The sequence below is a fragment of the Bos indicus x Bos taurus genome, chromosome 8 (genome assembly GCF_003369695.1).
Source record: "Bos indicus x Bos taurus breed Angus x Brahman F1 hybrid chromosome 8, Bos_hybrid_MaternalHap_v2.0, whole genome shotgun sequence".
Lineage (NCBI taxonomy): Eukaryota > Metazoa > Chordata > Mammalia > Artiodactyla > Bovidae > Bos > Bos indicus x Bos taurus.
Genome location: NC_040083.1, coordinates 75,378,569 through 75,401,630, shown reverse-complemented (window position 1 = coordinate 75,401,630; position 23,062 = coordinate 75,378,569). Strand labels below are relative to the sequence as shown.

General features: G+C 37.0%; 1 protein-coding gene across 3 annotated transcripts in view; it reads left to right on the top strand.

The window, feature by feature from the left end:
- Positions 1–23,062, top strand: part of UBAP2 (ubiquitin associated protein 2) — a 119,287-nt gene that overhangs the window by 20,032 nt on the left and 76,193 nt on the right. For all 3 annotated transcript variants that reach the window (XM_027550019.1, XM_027550022.1, XM_027550018.1), the window contains exon 2: positions 11,502–11,641. In XM_027550019.1, coding sequence (XP_027405820.1) covers positions 11,543–11,641 — 99 coding nt within the window. In that variant the 5' untranslated portion in view covers positions 11,502–11,542. The remainder of the gene's footprint in view (positions 1–11,501; positions 11,642–23,062) is intronic.

The window sequence follows — 23,062 nt, the reverse complement described above, 5'->3', positions numbered from 1 at the left end:
ACTTTTCATGTTTTACAAAGCAGTTATTTTGGTTTAGCTATGGAGCAGAAGCCTAATCACCTATTCATTGTTGAATGTGGATTAAGAATTGATGATTGGAATGGAGATAGAAGATGGCGCTAGCGGTGAAGAACTCTTCTGCCTATGAAGCAGATATAAGAGACTGCGGATTTGATTGCTGTGTAGGGAAGATCCCCTGGAGGAGGGCATGGCAACCCACTTCAGTATTCTTGCCTGGAGAATCCCCTGGTCAGAGGAGCCAGCAAGCTACAGTCCATAGGGTCACAAAGAGTCGGACACGATTGAAGCAACTTAGCACACACACATGGAGATAGAAAGTCTTAATGTTTATATATTGAGACAGTGAATTAGTAAATTTTTTATAGTTTGAAACATAAGGAGCTTATGGTTAATCTGATTGACAACTGAGAATTTGGATATACTCCATCAAAATGTTTGGTTTAATAGCAAGGTTATTATAAAAGTCTTTTGTAAATAAAAAAAACTCAGTCTTAATCCATTCAGTTTAGCCTATTTCTGTACTTGCAGATTTTCATCACCAGATGGCACTGCTGTAAGAAGAAAGTTTCATTTTGTTATTTTTAATGTACCTAGTTTATTTTCATAAGTAGAGGCACTGAGGGATAAATAAAGTGAGAAAAGAATCACATTATTCAATTTAAAAAATAACTGTTCTGAACTCTGTGGATAAACAAAAGATTTTTTTAAAAGGTTTTACCCTTGGAATACCCACTCAGCCAGGCAGATTTTGGTTGGATGCTTAACTTTAGATATTTAGCATAGAATTATGGAGTGAAGAATTACAGGGTATTAATGCTGAAAGTGATTTTAGAAATAAGTAATCTCTTTATTTCAGAAATACTAGTATGTTTCACATTTGTATGATGCCTGATAGTTCAAGTATTTGTATGTATGTTTTCATAGCTGAGAATACTAAACTCAAAGAAAGCTTTTAAGATAATTTTGACATAACAACCTTGTTTATATAATACAACCAAAAGAATAAACCCAAACCAACAAAATCTTCAAATTGTTTATCTCAAAAAAGGATGCAAAGTGTGTTATTCGTACTGACAGTGAGAGATTCAAATAGAGGAAAAAGTTTTAAACCATAATAGACACATAGATGTTCTCATTAATTGGTTATTTGCTATTATAGTGTATGCAAAAGAGTGCAGTAACATGCCTGTAGCCTTAAGCATTCCAGTTGACAGAGGACCTATTAAGAAAATCAATAAATGATGTTAGGACACCTAGTTCAGTACAAAGCTTGTGAAACCTTTTTTAGCTAAAATCGTTTTCAGGGACATAATTTTCCTTGTGATGCCTGAAATGGTATCCTGAGTTATGATGTCTCCTCTCTTTAAATTTAAGATCAGATCAGATCAGTCGCTTAGTCGTGTCCGACTCTTTGCAACCCTGTGAATTGCATCACGCCAGGCCTTCCTGTCCATCACCAACTCCTGGAGTTCACTCAGACTCACGTCCATCGAGTCAGTGATGCCATCCAGCCATCTCATCCTCTGTCGTCCCCTTCTCCTCCTGCCCCCAATCCCTCCCAGCATCAGAGTCTTTTCCAGTGAGTCAACTCTTTGCATGAGGTGGCCAAAGTACTGGAGTTTCAGATACACAGGTCCTAAAGATAACTAGAAATACTTGTTTAATGTCATTTCATTAACCTGAGATGTGTAAGATTTATAAATAGAGGTACATTGTTTCACATCATGGGAGTGCTTGCTTTGGGGTCTCCATAACTGATTGTTTTAGAAAACAATTCAATTTATGTATTGTTCTTTTTTGGAATCATTGACTCTTATGATTTGGTCTTTCTTAGGTAATTCTTAATTTTTACAGTTGGGATATACATGTACATACTCACTTTGTTGTACAGCATAAACGAATACAACATTGGAAAGCAATTATACACCAATAAAAAAAGATACCAGCTTCTATCACATGTCATTTCAACACATTTGTAAAAATGTCTCTTCTGTTGACACCTACAGAGTAGTAAAGGGAGCAAAACAAAATGAGTTTCTGGTCTTGTTTATGATTTAAGTCTGGGAAGGCAAGTTAAATATAGAAGAAATAGAGAATTTATAAGCTGAAATATGAATTGCATGTATATACTTTAGAATTCAGAGGAAAGTCAGTAGATAAAAGGCATTAGGAAATAAAATCCTAGAAATCTGTAGGCTGTTTTGGAATATTTTAAATGGACTTTGATAGAAACTTAAGGGTGGTTTAGGTTATCTGCTGTAAACTTCTGGTCAACTCTTGCTGGTTTTCCTATTGGATAGTTTTCTATTGCTTCTTGTTTCATAGTATTTCTTTCTTTTTTCTTGGCTGTACTCAGTGGTTTGTGGGATCTTAGTTCCCCTACCAGGGATTGAACCTAGGCCCTCAGCAGTGAAAGCTCAGAGTCCTAACCATGGGACTGCTAGGGCATTTCTCTTAGTGTTTCTTCCTTCTCTCCTTTCTCTTTAATTGAAATATAGTTGATTTATAATGTTAGTTTCTGGTGTACAGTAAAGTGATTCAGTTTTATTTATATATATATATTAATATTTCTTCCATTATGGTTTATTACAGGATATTGAATATAGTTCCCTGTGCTATACAGTAGGACCTTGTTGTTTATCCATCTTAGTATTTAATAAAATCCAAATACTACTACTTATCAGATGTATGTTGATAAAAAAATTTCCTAGTTTATGGCTTGTATTTTCACAGGGCCAGCTGCCTTTTTGTGAACAGAAGTTTTAATTTTTAGTTATTAATCTTTGGGACTTCCCTGGTGGTTCAGTGGTTAGCACTCCACATTTCCACTGCACAGGGCATGGGTTTGATCCCTGGCTGGGGAACTGAGAACCTGTATGCCATATGGTGAGGCCAAAAAAAAAGTTATTAATCTTTGCAATTTTAACACCTTTTGACTCTTAAGAAAACAATTACTTTCATGCGATAAAAATTCCTTTTATGGGGTTAAAAAAATTAGCCTTATTTTCTTCTGAAATCAGTAGTTTTGCTCTTTGTGTAAGAGTCAGACACGACTGAGCGACTTCACTTTCACTTTTCACTTTCATGCATTGGAGAAGGAAATGGCAACCCACTCCAGTGTTCTTGCCTGGAGAATCCCAGGGACAGGGGAGCCTGGTGGGCTGCCGTCTATGGGGTCACACAGAGTCGGACACGACTGAAGCGACTTAGCAGCAGCAGCAGAGTACCTGTAAAGTAACTTTTATAATGTATGGTTTAGGAAAAGACATTTTAAAAACTATACTCAACCAGTTCTTTTAGCCTCTTTGAAAGTCCATCGTTTCCTGACCACATGCATCCTGTTGGAAATCATTTTCTGGGCTTTCTCTTCTGATCTGTTGCATGGATTGTCTGCCCTGTCCCAGTTGTGTACTGTGGTAAATACTGTAGCTTATAATCCTTGATACCTGGATGGTCAGTCTTGTGCCTTGCTGTTTTAAGAAGCATCTTCTGTTGACTATTTGTTCCCTGTGTCATTTTAGAATCACCTTGTCAGGTTTGAGAACAAAACCCTTGTTAGACTTTTGTTGGAAAATCTAGTTGAGGAAGAATGATCACTTTTACTGAGTGAACCTTTTAAAATAGGAGTTAGAGCACTTTTTTTCAAGGACCAGATAGTAAATCTTTTCTGCTTTGCCTGTGTTGTAACTTAACTATTCAGTACTGCCATTGTAGTGCAAAAGCAGCCATAGACAACTTATGTAGAATTTTTTTTTGGTTAGCTGGTACTTAGGTGTAATCTTTGTACATTTATTTTTATTTTGTATGTAAAATTTTGCTGAACTTATTATAACAATGTATCTGAAGATTCTTTATATTTTTTATTAAAGTATAGTTGGTTTACAGTGTTTCAGGTGTTTACACTTTTTTTCGGGAACTGTGATTTTTTTTTATTTTTTGAATTTATTTTTGGCTGTGCTGAGTCATCATTGCTGCACGTGGGTTTTTTCTAGTTCTGGCGAGTGGGGGCTACTTTCTAGTTGCTCTGCACGGGTTTCTCTCTTGTGGGACAAGGGCTCTAGGGTGAGTGTACTCAGCAGTTGTGGCTCACGGGCTCCAGAGCACTGGACTCAGTAGTTGTGGCACACAGGCCTGGTTGCTGCATGGCACGTGGGATGGAACTGGACTGGTGATTGGACTCGTGTTCACTATTGGATCTCCGGGGAAGTTCTTGACGAAAAGAATACTAAGAAAATTATTTCCAACTGGATATTCTTGTTTTACTGCCACCTTTTTGTAGAAATGCTTTGTCACTAAAATAGATTCTTACAGACTTTTAACATGTTCCCTAAACATGAAATAATATGACCATTCTACATTATTTTGCCATATATATTTCCACTCTCCATTTCCAGCTTTTTATTTAATTTGATAAAGCTTTTTATGTGTAGTTATTGGAATTGGATTTGTTTTGCTGTTTTCTCTCTTTTTAATATTTATTTACTTATTTGACTGGGTTGGGTCTTACTTGTGGTCCATGGGATCTTTCTTTGTGGTGCACAGACTCTAATTGCAGTGCAAGGGCTTAGTTGCCCTGCAGCAAGTGGAATCTTCCCGGACCAGGGATCAAACCGTGGCAGCAGAGAGAGAACTCTGGCTTTTTAAAAAGGGGACCTTGAGAAGGCTGATAATGAGTTTCTAGGCTTCCCTGAGCGGACGGATATGATTCAGTCTAAACGAGATAGGTTGGATCAGGAGATAGGTTGGATCAGTTAGGGCATTGTAGTATTCTTTTGCTTGGACATCTCATTCATTGAATCATCTTTTAAGTGGCAGAAACAGTTAAATCTCAGTTTAAATTTTCAACTGAGTAGGCTTAACATTAAAATTTAATATCAAGTACATTATTATTATTATTTTATACTTTTCCAGGGAGTATTTTATTTTTATTTTTTTTAAATTGAAGACTAGTTGATTTAAAATCCTGTGTTTGTTTCAGGTGTACGGCACAGTGATTCAGTTATATATGTTTTTCCTGGTGATATTCCATTACAGGTTACTATAAGATATTGACTATAGTTTCCTGCTATACAGTAAATCCTTGTTGCTTAGCTATTTTAATTACAGTGATGAGTATCTGTTAATTCCAGATTCCTAGTTTATCTTCCCCCAGCTTCCCACTTGGTAACCGTAAGTTTCTGTGTCCGTGTGTCTGTAAAGAAGTTCATTTTTTTTTTTTTTTTTTAGATTCTACATATAGATGATGTTGTCTTTGTCTTTGGCCTGCTTCATTCACTATGATCTCTGTGTTACTACAAGTGGCAATATTTTATTCTTTTTCATGGCTCAGTAATGTTCCATTGAAGTACATAATTTTCTATGTGCCGCATTTAGGCCAGCTGAGTCAAGCAGATATTTGTAGGCCATAGATGATTAGTCTATTTCCAGTTCATGCTCCTTAAGTGGTGTGGTTCAGAGGGGAAGATGCATGTGTTTTCCAGTTAATTATATTCACCTGAAACAGCAGACTTGTAAAAAATATTGTAATTTTAATATAGAATCTTTATTTATTTTTGGCCATGCTGAGTCTTCATTGCTATGCTTGGGCTTTCTCTAGTTGCAGCAAGCAGGGTCTCCCCTCCAGTTGCAGAGCATGGGCTTCTCGTTGCAGTAGCTTCTCTTGTAGATCATGAGCTCTGGGAGCGTGGGCCTCAGTAGTTGAGGCTTGGCAGGCACAATTGGTTGTGGCGCTTAGTTGCCTTAAAGCATGTGGGATCCTCCCGGACCAGGGATCCAACCAACAATTGGACCATCAGGGAAGTCCTACAGCAGACTATTTTAACACTACAATTAGTTGATTGGGTTTATACCATCTCAGCAGATCTTGAAAACAATAAGTTTGTTCAGAAAGAACATAGGTAGTATGCTGATTAAATACCACGTGTAAGTTTATTGAGGGTCAGCATTTTCTCCTAATAGTTTCTTTGGGAACAAGCAGGTACCTTTTGTTCTTAAGGAAGCATAGAGCCTATTAAAACAGTGTGTGAATTAAAACAGTTATAGTCTGCATTTTTCCTGGAAAGGAATACCCTTAAGCTGTAAATACATTTTAGAGTTCTGCTAAATTCTTAGAGCAGGTTTTTAGCCTGGACATCCATCATCATTGAGCAGGTGGAGTGGGTTGTTCCTGAATGGGTTTTGACGGGAGAAGGAGTGAAGATGAGATGTAATTCTCTTGAAATTTCAGGCAGAAATTTCTGTGGATGTGCCTTTTTCTGAGGGGAGGGGCCATAGTTTTTATCAGTTTGTCTAAGTGCTTAATGGCCCAAAAGCTTGAGTCACCGTATTATATTAGAGTGAAACACATGTTTAATGACAGACATGAAAGTGTTATTTTTACCTTTAATGAGGTTGCAAATCTGGCATCTGAGACTGTAATAAACTGGAGAGAGAACATTCTTTAGGAAGGTATGTTTTCACATATGTATTGAAGCTTAAAGTATATGAGAAAGGCACCAGAGTTAGCAGCTCTTTACCTAGTGACATCATGTATGACTTAAGTGGACTCTTGTTTAAAATCCAAGTTCTTTTTATTTTGTGGGATGTTTCAGCAAAGGATCTATTCATCTTAACTCACGTCTACACGTCTACTTTAATTACTGAGTTGAGTTGTGACATTCTAATTACTTTCATGGTAACATGTGGATCATCAGTATCATTTTTAAATTCTTTTTTATGACTTCTTTCGGCTTCCTCTCATATTCATAGCAGTTAAAAACTTTGCCGTTCTTTTGTTCCTCCACCCCCCACTCATCTAGTATGTCTCTTTTACTAAAAAAGTAAAGATTGATAAAACCAACTCTGTTGACTATCTCTCCTAATTTTTGAAAAATTTGGCTGATGTTGCACCCGCCCTTTTATTCATTCTGTTGGCCTGAGAGAGGGCTCCCTCTTCTTGTCCAAGGGAGACTTTTTATTGCTATTTCAGTTTAATGCCTCTCAGTTATCTCCTCTTTGGCTTATGGATAGGCCTCTTTTATTCAGTAAATATGTATTTGGAAGAACAAAGTGACAGGATGGATGTAATCACTGTCCTCATGGTGCTTACAGTATATTAGAATTGCTCAGTGTACCTCATCCTTACAAAATTCTACTTTGTTCTGTATCTCCTTCTGGTTACTACTTGCAAGTATGATTAGTTAATTTACTGTCCCTCTCCCTCATTCATCTTGGCTTTTTCCACTCCAGGGTTCTAAGCTCTGTTGGCAGTGGTCACCAGTGACCTCCTAGTTTCAGAGTTCCAGTGGACCTTCGATTCACACAGTGATTTTTTAAATTCTTGAAAATATTAAAGGGTTTACTTTTTTATTTTAAATGTTCATGTTGTTTGCTATTTTTTAGCAAATAACTTTGCTATTTTTCTGAGCGTATATGACTGTCAGGAAAAGTTAGGGAGATGGTGCTAAGGTGGGCTGCAAGTTATGGTGGGTGTTGTGTAGCTTGTTTACATAAATGAGAGTTCTGTCTCCTCCATCCTTGACATTGGGCTACTGTTTTGCTAGTATAGGATATGAAGGCAAGAGTTACTCACTGGTTTGATTTGTAGGCTCTGTACCCTAGGAAATAAGCAACTGGGGCTCACTGTGTTGGATCTCATTGGTCTGTAAAACCTTTTCAAGTTTTATTTCTGATTCTTAAAATGGGGATTATGCCGAACTCTATAGAGTGTTGAGTATTACAGTGAGTAATTTAAATAAAACATTTAGCTTGTTGTTCAGCATGTAATTTAAATAAAAAGTTGCTGTCACTATATAAACATTACAGTTGAGCCATATTACCTTTTATGGGGAATAGTAATTGGTTTTTTTCCCCCTCACTGTTGTTTATGTTTCTGTGGACCCACCACTGATTATACTTTATCATATATACAAATTCACTTCTTAAGATGGTCAAAAACATTTTCTTGGAGGCTTCTCTTTGGTGTCTCTCTGTTTTCCTGCTCTGATTAGATTTGATTGCTCTGTAGGCGTCCTGTAGTCAAGATGTCATCTTGATAATTTTTCAGTCATCTGAGGGAGCCACCTCTCCTGTCTCCTGTGTTAGACCTCCTTCTTATCCCCTAGTCTTTGGCAATCACTGATCTACTTTCTCTAGTTTTGTCTTTTCTAAAATGTCATAAAAATGGAATCATACAGTATGTAGCTTTTTAAATCTGGCTGCTTTTGTTTAGTATAATGTATTTGAGATTCATTCATGTTCAACAGTTGGTTTCTTTTTATTGCTAATTAATAGCTGTATAGATATGCTACATGTGCTCACTCTTTGAACACATTTGGCATATTTCCAGTTTGGGGGACCGTGAATAAAGGTGCTGTGACTTTTCAGATTATTTTTGAGAAAAGTGGCCTGTGGCCATCCCGAACTACAAGGGAGGCTGAGAAATTGAATATTTAGCTTTCACCCTCTTTGCAAGAGGACTGCGAGAGAAAAAATATGTTGTAAAGGGATTTTGGTAGGTAATTCATGGTGTCAGTTGCAAATGGCCTTTTCTTGGTATGCTGTTTCAGAGGTTTTGTTTGTTCCAGGAGCTTCCTGAGTATGAGGTCCGCAACCTGTTTCTGTCTTCACATTGATTGGAATCTTTGCTGAATATAGGATTCTAGGTTGGAAATTATGCTCTTAAGGCATTGTTGCACTGTTTTTTAAATTGAGGTAAAGTATACAGAATTTACCATTTTAACCATTTTTTAAGTGTACTTTTTGTATACTTTATGTTAAGTACATTCACATGGTATTGTGGCCATCCATCTTCAGAACTTTTTACATTCTTCCTCAACAAAAATTCCATACCCATTAAACAATAGCTCCCCATTTCCCCAAGCTCCCAACCTCTGGTAACTATTATTCAACTTTGAGTATGAATTGGACTACTCCAAGTAACTCATATAAGTAGTCATAGGATATTTGTCCTTTTGTGGCTGGCTAATTTTGCATAGCATAATGTCCTCAAGGTTCATTCATGTTTGTTGCATGTGTCAGAAATTCCTTTTTAAGGCCGAATAATATTCCATTTTATATTTATACTCCTTATGTGCTTAACTTTTTATCTGTAGATAGAAACCTGGGTTGCTTCCACTTCTGAGCTGTTGTTAACTGTTTCTAGCTATGAACATGGGTGTACAGTTATCTCTTTGAGACCCTGCTTTTAATTTCTTTGGTTTCTACCCAGAAGTGGAATTATTGAATGGGATGGTAGTTGTACTTTATAGGAACACAATACTGTTTTCCATAGTGGCTGCACCATTTTATATTCTTACCAGTGGTATTCAGGATTCCAGTTTTTCTGCATCTTCTCTAAACTTATATTCTGTTAAATTTTTTTTTGTAAATCATAGTAGCCATGCTATTCAGTGTGAAGTGGTGTTTTGTTGTTGTAATTGTGTTTTGATGGCATATTGAATTATGTGCCTGGCACTTAGTTGCTATTGAGTAAGTGTTGAGTAAATAAAGGAAAATTACAGTTGTTTTTGTCTCATTGGAAGATTTGTTATATTTATAAGTGGTTTTTGCCTTAAGGTATAGCTTGCTCCTAGACATCACATTTTGAATTAGATTATTGGCAGTAAAGTCTCTGCTGGACATAATATTGCCTTTGGGTTCAGATACCGACTGCAAAGGGAAACAGGCAGCTAAAACTACATATATAAATAGTAGTAACTATATACACTTGTCCCTTGGCATCTTGCACCTCCCTCAGATACCAGAATTTTGTGCATGCTTATCTCCCTTATAGAAATTGCATAATTGGGACTTCTCTGGTGGTTTAGTGTTTGACTGTATGCTTTCACTGCAGAGGACATGGGTTTGATCCCTGGTCAGGGAACTAAGATCCCCCATGCCAAAAAAAAATATGGCAAATAATATTTCTTGAATATAACCTACACGCGTCATGCTGTATACTTTAAGTCATCTCTGGGTTACTTATAATACCTAATACAATGTAAATGCTATGTAAATAGTTGCCATAGTGTGGCAAACTTGAAGTTTTGCTTTTTGGAACTTCCTGAAAAAAATGTTTTTCTAATATTTTCTATTTGTGGTTGGTTGAATCTGTGGATGCAGAGGGCCAACTATATAGTGGTAAACTAATTGCTGGTTAAAATTGAGATATTTTATATTTTTGTTTAGAATTGCTATAATCATCATTGAGAGTAGTATTTGTTGTACATGGCCTTTACTATGTTGAGGTATGTTCCTTCGTCTACTTTCTAGGGAGTTTTTATCTTTAACAAATGTTGCATTTTGTAAAAAGCTTTCTCTGAATCTATTGAGATGATCATATAGCTTTTATCTTTCAATTTGTTAATATGGGGTATCACATTGATTTGTTATGTTGAAGAATCCTTGCATCCCTGGGATAAAGCCCACTTGATCATGATCTATGACCTTTTTAATGTGTTATATTCTCTTTGCTAAAATTTTGTTGAGGATTTTTGCATCTATGTTCATCAGTGATATTGGCCTGTAATTTTCTTTTTTGTGGCATCTTTGTCTGGGTTTTAGTATCAGAGTGATGGTTGCTTCAGAGAATGAATTTGGGAGTTTTCCTCCTGCAATTTTCTGGAACAATTGAGCAGGATAGGTGTTAGCTGTTCTCTAAATTTTTGATAGAATTCGCCTGTGAAGCCATTGGCCCTGGGCTTTTGTTTGTTGGAAGACTTTTGATTACAGTTTTGATTTCCGTGCTTGTGATTGGTTTATTCATAAGTTCTGTTTCTTCCTGGTTCAGTTTTGAAAGATTATACTTTTCTAAGAATTTGTCTAAAGAGATGAACCTGGAGCCTATTACATAGAGTGAAGTAAGTCAGAAAGAAAAACATATATGTATATTAATGCATATATATGGAATCTAGAAAGGTGATACTGGTGCTCCTACTTGCAGGGCAGCAGTGGAGATGCAGACATAGAGAACAGACTTACAGATATGGAGGTGGGGGAGGGGAGGAGAGAAAGGAGAGGATGGGATGAATGGAGAGAGTAGCATGGAAACATATACACTATCATGTAAAACAGATAGCCAGTAGGAATTTGCTGTATGACTCAGGGAGCTCAAACCAGTATTTTATAACAACCCAGAGGGGTGCGATTGGATAGGAGGTGGGAGGGAGTTTCAAGAGGGAGGGCACATATGTATACCTTTGGCCGATTGATGTTGATGTATGGCAGAACCAACGCAATACTGTAAATCAGTTATCTCCCAATTAAAAATAAGTTAATTTTTTAAATTGCTATAATCGTAAACCCTAGACATTTAGACTGCCTTAGTAAAATTGGCTTAAAAGCTACCAGGGGAATCTAAAATCCTTAGTGGGTAGTTTCTTGAGAATTTCCTTTCTAGAGAATCTTTGTTTTATCTCATATTTCTTCCATATCCCTGAATTTTATCCTTGCTGTTTTTTTGTAATCTGGAAGTTTTGCTTACCATGTCTGATTTCTTGCAGATTTTCTATTTTGTGCATACGTTATTTTGTATATACTGTATATGATGACTTCGGTGAGCAGTGACCGGTCTAGAGGTGCTCGGGAAAAACCACAGATTTCAGCGACACAGGCAACACAACTACAGAAACAAGTGGTACAGGTAAGTTTTTGTGGAACTCTTGTTTTCTTTGTTTAAAATTACAGAAATTAAGGGGCGTATATGCGTTCATGTTCTCCTTTGTAGGAAACCCAGGATTTTGAAACTTGTTTTTAAAAAGATAGTTTAGGGATTTCTCTGGTGGTCCAGTGGTTAAGAATCCACTGCCAAAGCAGGGAACACAGGTTCAATCCCTGGTCTGGGAAGGTTCTACATGCCATGGAGCAACTAACCCTGTATGCCACGAGTACTGAGGCCCCAACCTTAGAGGCTCCACAGTAAGAGAAGTTACCACAATGAGAGAAGTCACCACAATGAGAGAAGTCACCACAATGAGAGAAGTCACCACAATGAAAGCCTACCCACCACAACTAGGCAGTAGCCCCACTCGCCACAGTTAGAGAAAACCTTCACCAACAACCGAGACTGAGTGCAGCCAAAAGTAAAATAATTTTTTTTTTTTAAAGAAAAAGATAGATTGAATTTTTTAAATAAGTAAATAGTCTGTAATAGGAAAGAGGAAGTACAGATTCAGGTAAAGTTGTTCCTTAACCGTTTAATCCTGAACTTTTTCCTGCTACTTTATTAGCACCTAGGCCATCTCCTTTTTGTTATTAATCTAGGTGTGTCCCTGGAATGTAATATGAAAATCTCAAGTGGAAAACAATACTCTGAAGTAGAGAGAAATCTGATTACAAGAGATTTTTTAAACTGCTGTCTTTTCTGGGACTTCCCCGGGTGGTTTAGGAGTTGGGACTCCATGCTTCCACTGCACAGGCATGAGTATGATACCTGGTTGGGGAGCTGAGATCCCACATAATGTGCAGTGTGGCCAAAAAAAAAAAGTGAGTTGTTGGGAATGGAAACTGTCTCCATCTCCCACCCAAATAAAATTTTTGGAAAGCCGCCCATTGAGCTTTGAAAAGGATTTCTAGACCCTTAGATTTCTGATTTCCAGAGAATCAAAGTCTACAGAATGGAGGAAGGTGGACTGCCAAGTATTGTCTCTACTAGCTTTTCCATTGGCCCTTTAAGTGTGGCTCATTTTATAGAAGAAAAAAGCTGCCCACTGAACTTTGAGAAGGATTCCTAGACACTTAGATTTCTGACTTTCCTTATAAAAAGGCATTCGGTGAGAATTTCTCAAAACAGTAAAATCCTTAACCCTATTCTGGAAAGTGTTTCTTAAGGGAGCAACCTGAAATTGGGGGTAGAACGTGTGTCCCTCATTCCAGAAGATACTTCCTGCCCAATCTAAATGTCTAATGGTAGAGGCGCACTGAGACACCCTATCGAGGCGGCAGGGTGTAAGAACATGAACTCTTTTGAATCTGAGTAAACCTGGGTTTGGGACCTAAGTTTGCTGCTTTACCATTGAGATGTTATTACTTAAGTCTTTTTGAAGCTCAGTTTAAAAGAAAAATTGCGAACTCTGTGTGACCCCATAGACGGCAGCCCATCAGGCTCCCCTGTCCCTGGGATTCTCCAGGTAATTTTTAGATGGTGGAAGATCTCTCTGAGGAGTGAGTATCGATCAACAAAACCTGGAGAAACAAAAGAAACTCATGAAGACTTCCTAGAGAAGTCACATCTTCAGGTTCAAATTGCCTTAATATTTGGTTCAAGAATATTAGACTGTGTCTTCAATTTATGTGAAGGTAAATTTGACTTCCTTGAACGGCTCTCAGACAGTTTGCTGCTGAATATCATTTCTTACCTGGATCTTGAAGACATTGCCAGGCTTTCTCAAACATCACGCAGATTTGCAAAGGGGAGGAGCCAAGATGGCGGAGGAGTAGGACGGGGAGAACACTTTCTCCCCCACAAATTCATCAAAAGAGCATTTAAACATCGAGTAAATTACACAAAACAACTTCTGAATGCCGGCAGAGGACATCAGGCACCCAGAAAAGCAATCCAACTCTTCGAAAGGAGCGCGACTGAACAAAGAGAAGAAATACAGCTCCACCCATCAGAACACCGACACAAGCTTCCCTAACCAGGAAACCTTGACAAGCCACCTGTACAAACCCACACACAGCGAGGAAAAGCCACAATAAAGAGAACTCCACAAACTGCCAGAATACAGAAAGGACACCCCAAACTCAGCAATTTAAACAAGATGAAGAGACAGAGGAATAGCCAGCAGATAAAGGAACAGGATAAATGCCCACCAAACCAAACAAAAGAGGAAGAGATAGGGAATCTACCTGATAAAGAATTCTGAATAATGATAGTGAAATTGATCCAAAAGCTTGAAATTAAAATGGAATCACAGATAAATAGCCTGGAGACAAGGATTGAGAAGATGCAAGAAAGGTTTAACAAGGACCTAGAAGAAATAAAAAAGAGTCAATATATAATGAATAATGCAATAAATGAAATTAAAAACACTCTGGAGGCAACAAATAGTAGAATAACAGAGGCAGAAGATAGGATTAGTGAATTAGAAGATAGAATGGTAGAAATAAATGAATCAGAGAGAATAAAAGAAAAACGAATTAAAAGAAATGAGGACAATCTCAGAGACCTCCAGGACAATATTAAACGCTACAACATTCGAATCATAGGGGTTCCAGAAGAAGAAGACAAAAAGAAAGACCATGAGAAAATACTTGAGGAGATAATAGTTGAAAACTTCCCTAAACTGGGGAAGGAAATAATCACCCAAGTCCAAGAAACCCAGAGAATCCCAAACAGGATAAACCCAAGGCGAAATACCCCAAGACACATATTAATCAAATTAACAAAGATCAAACACAAAGAACAAATATTAAAAGCAGCAAGGGAAAAACAACAAATAACACACAAGGGAATTCCCGTAAGGATAACAGCTGATCTTTTAATAGAAACTCTTCAAGCCAGGAGGGAATGGCAAGACATACTTAAAATGATGAAAGAAAATAATCTACAGCCCAGATTATTGTACCCAGCAAGGATTTCATTCAAGTATGAAGGAGAAATCAAAAGCTTCTCAGACAAGCAAAAGCTGAGAGAATTCTGCACCACCAAACCAGCTCTCCAACAAATACTAAAGGATATTCTCTAGACAGGAAACACAAAAATGGTGTATAAATTCGAACCCCAAACAATAAATGGCAACGGGATCATACTTATCAGTAATTACCTTAAACGTAAAGGGGTTGAATGCCCCAACCAAAAGACAAAGACTGGCTGAATGGATACAAAAACAAGACCCTTACATATGTTGTCTACAGGAGACCCACCTCAAAACAGGGGACACATACAGACTAAAAGTGAAGGGCTGGAAAAAGATTTTCCATGCAAATAGGGACCAAAAGAAAGCAGGAGTAGCAATACTCATATCAGATAAAATAGACTTTAAAACAAAGGCTGTGAAAAGAGACAAAGAAGGTCACTACATAATGATCAAAGGATCAATCCAAGAAGAAGATATAACAATTATAAATATATATGCACCCAACACGGGAGCACCGCAGTATGTAAGACAAATGCTAACAAGTATGAAAGGAGAAATTAACAATAACACAATAATAGTGGGAGACTTTAATACCCCACTCACACCTATGGATAGATCAACTAAACAGAAAATTAACAAGGAAACACAAACTTTAAATGATACAATAGACCAGTTAGACCTAATTGATATCTATAGGACATTTCATCCCAAAACAATGAATTTCACCTTTTTTTCAAGTGCACATGGAACCTTCTCCAGGATAGATCACATCCTGGGCCATAAAGCTAGCCTTGGTAAATTCAAAAAAATAGAAATCATTCCAAGCATCTTTTCTGACCACAATGCAGTAAGATTAGATCTCAATTACAGGAGAAAAACTATTAAAAATTCCAACATATGGAGGATGAACAACACCCTGCTGAATAACCAACAAATCACAGAAGAAATCAAAAAAGAAATCAAAATTTGCATAGAAACGAATGAAAATGAAAACACAACAACCCAAAACCTGTGGGACACAGTAAAAGCAGTCCTAAGGGGAAAGTTCATAGCAATACAGGCACACCTCAAGAAACAAGAAAAAAGTCAAATAAATAACCTAACTCTACACCTAAAGCAACTAGAAAAGGAAGAAATGAAGAACCCCAGGGTTAGTAGAAGGAAAGAAATCTTAAAAATTAGAGCAGAAATAAATGCAAAAGAAACAAAAGAGACCATAGCAAAAATCAACAAAGCCAAAAGCTGGTTCTTTGAAAGGATAAATAAAATTGATAAACCATTAGCCAGACTCATCAAGAAACAAAGGGAGAAAAATCAAATCAATAAAATTAGAAACGAAAATGGAGAGATCACAACAGACAACACAGAAATACAAAGGATCATAAGAGACTATTATCAACAATTATATGCCAATAAAATGGACAACGAGGAAGAAATGGACAAATTCTTAGAAAAGTACAACTTTCCAAAACTCGACCAGGAAGAAATAGAAAACCTTAACAGACCCATCACAAACACGGAAATTGAAACTGTAATCAAAAATCTTCCAGCAAACAAAAGCCCAGGTCCAGATGGCTTCACAGCTGAATTCTACCAAAAATTTAGAGAAGAGCTAACACCTATCCTGCTCAAACTCTTCCAGAAAATTGCAGAGGAAGGTAAACTTCCAAACTCATTCTATGAGGCCACCATCACCCTAATACCAAAACCTGACAAAGATCCCACAAAAAAAGAAAACTACAGGCCAATATCACTGATGAATATAGATGCAAAAATCCTAAACAAAATTCTAGCAATCAGAATCCAACAACACATTAAAAAGATCATACACCATGACCAAGTGGGCTTTATCCCAGGGATGCAAGGATTCTTCAATATCCGCAAATCAATCAATGTAATACACCACATTAACAAATTGAAAAACAAAAACCATATGATTATCTCAATAGATGCAGAGAAAGCCTTTGACAAAATTCAACACCCATTTATGATAAAAACTCTCCAGAAAGCAGGAATAGAAGGAACATACCTCAACATAATAAAAGCTATATATGATAAACCCACAGCAAACATTATTCTCAATGGTGAAAAATTGAAAGCATTTCCTCTAAAGTCAGGAACAAGACAAGGGTGCCCACTTTCACCATTACTATTCAATATAGTTTTGGAAGTTTTGGCCACAGCAATCAGAGCAGAAAAAGAAATAAAAGGAATCCAAATTGGAAAAGAAGAAGTAAAACTCTCACTATTTGCAGATGACTGATCCTCTACATAGAAAACCCTAAAGACTCTACCAGAAAATTACTAGAACTAATCAATGATTATAGTAAAGTTGCAGGATATAAAATCAACACACAGAAATCCCTTGCATTCCTATACACTAATAATGAGAAAACAGAAAGAGAAATTAAGGAAACAATTCCATTCACCATTGCAACGAAAAGAATAAAATACTTAGGAATATATCTACCTAAAGAAACTAAAGAACTATATATAGAAAACTATAAAACACTGGTGAAAGAAATCAAAGAGGACACTAATAGATGGAGAAATATACCATGTTCATGGATTGGAAGAATCAATATAGTGAAAATGAGTATACTACCCAAAGCAATTTATAGATTCAATGCAATCCCTATCAAGCTACCAACAGTATTCTTCACAGAGCTAGAACAAATAATTTCACAATTTGTATGGAAATACAAAAAACCTCGAATAGCCAAAGCGATCTTGAGAAGGAAAAATGGAACTGGAGGAATCAACCTACCTGACTTCAGGCTCTACTACAAAGCCACAGTTATCAAGACAGTATGGTACTGGCACAAAGACAGAAATATAGATCAATGGAACAAAATAGAAAGCCCAGAGATAAATCCACGCACCTATGGACACCTTATCTTTGACAAAGGAGGCAAGAATATACAATGGATTAAAGACAATCTCTTTAACAAGTGGTGCTGGGAAATCTGGTCAACCACTTGTAAAAGAATGGAACTAGAACACTTTCTAACACCATATACAAAAATAAACTCAAAATGGATTAAAGATCTCAACGTAAGACCAGAAACTATAAAACTCCTAGAGGAGAACATAGGCAAAACACTCTCTGACATACATCACAGCAGGATCCTCTATGACCCACCTCCCAGAATATTGGAAATAAAAGCAAAAATAAACAAATGGGACCTAATTAAACTTAAAAGCTTCTGCACATCAAAGGAAACTATTAGCAAGGTGAAAAGACAGCCTTCAGAATGGGAGAAAATAATAGCAAATGAAGCAACCGACAAACAACTAATCTCAAAAACATACAAGCAACTCCTACAGCTCAACTCCAGAAAAATAAATGACCCAATCAAAAAATGGGCCAAAGATCTAAATAGACATTTCTCCAAAGAAGACATACAGATGGCTAACAAACACATGAAAAGATGCTCAACATCACTCATTATCAGAGAAATGCAAATCAAAACCACTATGAGATACCATTTCACACCAGTCAGAATGGCTGCGATCCAAAAGTCTACAAATAATAAATGCTGGAGAGGGTGTGGAGAAAAGGGAACCCTCTTACACTGTTGGTGGGAATGCAAACTAGTACAGCCACTATGGAGAACAGTGTGGAGATTCCTTAAAAAACTGGAAATAGAACTGCCTTATGATCCAGCAATCCCACTGCTGGGCATACACACTGAGGAAACCAGAAGGGAAAGAGACACGTGTACCCCAGTGTTCATCGCAGCACTGTTTATAATAGCCAGGACATGGAAGCAACCTAGATGTCCATCAGCAGATGAATGGATAAGAAAGCTGTGGTACATATACACAATGGAGTATTACTCAGCCATTAAAAAGAATACATTTGAATCAGTTCTAATGAGGTGGATGAAACTGGAGCCTATTATACAGAGTGAAGTAAGCCAGAAGGAAAAACACCAATACAGTATACTAATGCATATATATGGAATTTAGAAAGATGGTAACGATAACCCTGTATATGAGACAGCAAAAGAGACACTGATGTATAGAACAGTCTTATGGACTCTGTGGGAGAGGGAGAGGGTGGGAAGATTTGGGAGAATGGCATTGAAACATGTGAAATGTCATGTATGAAACGAGATGCCAGTCCAGGTTCAATGCACGATGCTGGATGCTTGGGGCTCGTGCAGTGGGACGACCCAGAGGGATGGTATGGGGAGGGAGGAGGGAGGAGGGTTCAGGATGGAAAAAATAAAAAATAAAAAAATAAATAAAAGAAAAATTGCTTGGAGAGTTAGAGAAACATTTTGAGAGTGGTACATATAATTTCTGAATATCCTTCTTCTGGATTTCTCCCAGATTTTAACATTTTTGCCATGTTTGCTAATTTATCCTGTTCTCTCTCCTTCTACAAAGGAGAACCTACACACAACTTTTCCTTCAAACTTTTTGAGAATAAATTGCAGATATGGTGCGTCTCTACCCCTAAATATTGCAGTATGTAATTTTTAAAAAAGTGAAGTGAAGTCATTCAGTCTTGTCCGACTCTTTACGACCCCATGGACTGTAGCCCACGAGGCTCCTCCGTCCATGGAATTTTCCAGGCAAGAGCACTGGAGTGGGTTGCCATTTCCTTCTCCAGGGGATCTTCCTGACCCAGGGATCAAACCTGGGTCTCCTGCATTGCAGGCAGACACTTTACCATCTGAGCCACCAGGGAAGCCCTCGTTTTTTTTTTTTTTTTTTTTTAAAAACAAGGATCTTATTTTATGTAGACACAAAACAATTATCAAAAATCAGAAAATCAGCTCATCTAATGTAACCTGTACATTGTATTCATATTTCCCCAATTGTCCCAATAGTGTCCTTTTTAGCTAATTAAGTCCTTGATCATACATTGTATTTAGGTGTCAGTTCTCTTTAGTCTTTCTTTTTTGAAATATCATTTATTTATTTGGCTGCTATGGGTCTTAGTTGTGGTACATGAGATCTAGTTCCCCGACCAGGGCGTAGACCCAGCCGCCTGCATTGGGAGCACGGAGTCTTAGCCACTGGACCACCAGGGAAGTCCCTCTTTAGTCTCTTTTAATGTAGGACTTCCTCTGTTTCATGACACTGATGTATTTGAAGAATACGTGCCATTTATTTTATAGAATGTCTTCCAGTTTTAGTTTGTCTGATACTTTTTCATGATTAAAGGGAGTTTATGCATTTTTGGTAGAAGTACCACAGAAATGATGATCTGTACTTAATGTATCATATATGATGTATAGAACATAGGTTTGTCTTATAAACTGGTAATTTTGTCACTTGATTATCTACTATCATGTGAGGAGATAGAAAAACACTCTAGTTTTAAAAAATGTAAAATGGAGTGTGATAATGTTAAACTTAAAAAATTTATTTTATGAGGAAAAATGGGCTTATTTGGGAATAGTAGAGAATTGCAATTCAGAATAAGCAAGCCATTGCAGAAACCATAGTCAAGTCTCAGAAACAGAGGAACCTTATTTTATAGAGAAAAATGAGGAAGTTGGAAGGGGTTGTTGTGAACAAAAGTCCATTAGAGAAAAGTGAGGTATAGGGTAATAAAAGTTTCTCATTAACTGAGTTGCTGAAATAGTTGATTTCTTATAGGGATGCAATGTACATCTTTTCCCATTGGGGCCTACCTGCCATGTTAGTTTTTCCTGTAATTGACCTTTAGTGGTACAGCTGAGAGTTTCCCCTTCTGGTCTCCTGATTACATTTTAGTGAATTTTCCCTTTATTAATTTCACAATATTTACTTTACAGAATGCTTGGAAGGAATTAGAAATTATTTAAGTTCTATTCAGGAAATGGTAGCTTTTACTATTATTGTGTATTCTGCATATGTTATGAAGTGATTATAATAATAATTGAAATTTTAATGAAAAAGGCCTGGTTACTGAAGGAACCCAGTATTTTGCTTATAACGCAACTGTTAAAACATTTAAGCAAAAAGAATAGTTCTTAATTGTTGTTCAGTCGCTAAGTCATGCCCGACCGTTTACCACCCCATGGACTGCAGCACACCAGGCCTCCTTGTCCCTCACTATCTCACAGAGTTTGCTCAAGTTCATGTCCATTGAATCGGTGATGCCATCCAACCTTCTCATCCTCTGTTGCCCTCTTCTCCTTTTGCCTTCAGTCTTTCCCAGTATCAGAGTCTTTTCCAGTGGCCAAAGTATTGGAGCTTCAGCATCAGTCCTTCCAGTGAATATTCAGGGTTGATTTCCTTTAGGATTGACTGGTTTTATCTTGCTGTCCAAGGGATTCTCAAGAGTCTTCTCTAGCACCACAGTTTGAAAGTGTTAATTCTTTGGTGTTCAGCCTTCTTTATGGTCCAACTCTCACATCTGTACGTGACTACTGGAAAGACCATAGTTTTGAATATACAGACCTTGTTGGTAAAGTGATATCTTTGCTTTACATTGTCTAGGTTAGTCATAGCTTTCCTTCCAAGAAGCAAACATCTTCTAAGTAATTAATTATAACTAACAATACTTATCTTTAGATGGTAGGCATAAGGCTGTTTTATAAAACAAAATCTGACTTCATTGTATTTTCCAAATCAACTAGGTGACAGATCCAGCCCAAAACTTTTGGCTGCACTAGGAAAGCTGTGAACACATTGTTCATTGTGAAAGTAGCTTTAGCTCATTATGAGCCAAGTGAATGGAAGAGAAATCCAGAGGTAGAGAGTTAGTAATGCTGTTTTTCTTGGCAAGACTTTTATTTTTCCACTCAACAGTTGTGTGGTGGATTTCACTAATGTTTGTTGTAGGGGAGGGTGTGTAACCTTGTTAACTTACCCCTTGATTCTGCTTTTGCCCTCTGATTTCAGAAGCTGAACAGATCTCTTGACACATTCTAGAGCTCAGCCTGGCAACTTGCCTATCATACTCTTAATTTGGTGCTTTGGTTATTGAATATTTAAAGTAATTTTCTCTTGACTAGGGTAGTCAGCAAAGGAAAAGAATATTTAAGGTTCTGATTTAAAATGCTTTATGTTTCATCAATATGCTGTGCTAGTGTTGCAATACTGGACTCCTGTTAAGTGCATCAGCTGTGTTGTGTCTAGATGGTCCATAATCTTAGGGATAAAATGATGATACCACTGAAGAGAAGTACAAAGAATATTTTAGTCATAGTATTTAAGCTGAAAAAGCTGAGTCTGAATAAATTAGTGATTAGTATTTACCTTACATATGGTACTGAAGAATGATTTTATGGTTAGAAATGTATGGATGCAAAAATATCAAAATGAAAATAAGGAAATATATAGAAGCCCTAGACTATTGCCTGCAGCAAAATGCTATTGGCAGTAACTTTTCTGCTTATAGTCTTTAGTGAAAGTTCATCAACTTGAGTTTTTCTTACTAATATTTTATAAGATATTTTAATAGAGGAGCGTTCTTTGTAACTTGTGTATATTAAGGAAGCACAGACAATTCTCTAGCAATTTTTAAGTTTAAATATTGCTGCCTTTAGAGGTATTATTGTGGCTATTTCCCTCCCTGCCCTATTTTAATTGATCCCACATCCCTTTTCAGAAAGATACTATAGCCAGAGTCCCTGTCCTTGGTGTATCATATACTCTGTAAAATTGTTGTATGCCGTATTTTCTCTGTGAAATGTCTTGAACTAGGCATATTCTGCTAATGAACATCATACAGTGAGTGAATTTTTCCAACTGGTCTGTGGTTCACTTTCTTGGATATTTCCCCCCATTTATTGTGTGTGTGTGTGTTTATTTTTTAATTGAAGTCTAGTTGATGTACAACATTGTTTCAAGTATACAGCGGAGTGACTCAGTTATATGTATGTATTTCAGATTATTTACCATTATAGTTATTAAAAGATACTGAATACAGATCCCTTTGTTATTTAGTAATTCCTTGTACCTTAACTATATTTTGTATAGTAGTTTGTATCATTAATCCCATAGTCCTAATCTATCCTGCCTCCACGTCCTTTCCCCTTTTTAACGGTCACTTTTGTTTTCTATGTCTGTGGGTCTTGTTTCTGTTTTGTATATACGTTCATTGGTATTATTTATTAGATTTCATATATAAGTGATATTGAATAGTACTTGTCTTTCTCTGTCTGATTTCATTTATATTTTTAATTTTAGCTCCTGTTTAACATCTGTTTTTCCCCCTTCTTTTCCTTGGTCTTTTATTTTTTACCTTCTTCCAGGCCTTCTTTTCTGGTCTGCTGAAATTCCCCCCTGCTAATATTTTATTATGAAAATGTTCAAATATAAAGAGAAGGTGAAAGACTTGTACAGCCAACACCCATAAGTTCACAATTACCTTTAAAAAAATCGTTTATGTATTTATTTGTCTACCCTGGGTCTTCGTTGGTGTTCTGGGCTTTCTCTAGTTAGAGAGAGCTGGGAGCTACTCTCTAGTCGTGGTGTGCAGGCTTCTCATTGTGGTGGCTTCTCACTGTTGCAGAGCACAGGCTCTAGGGAGTGCA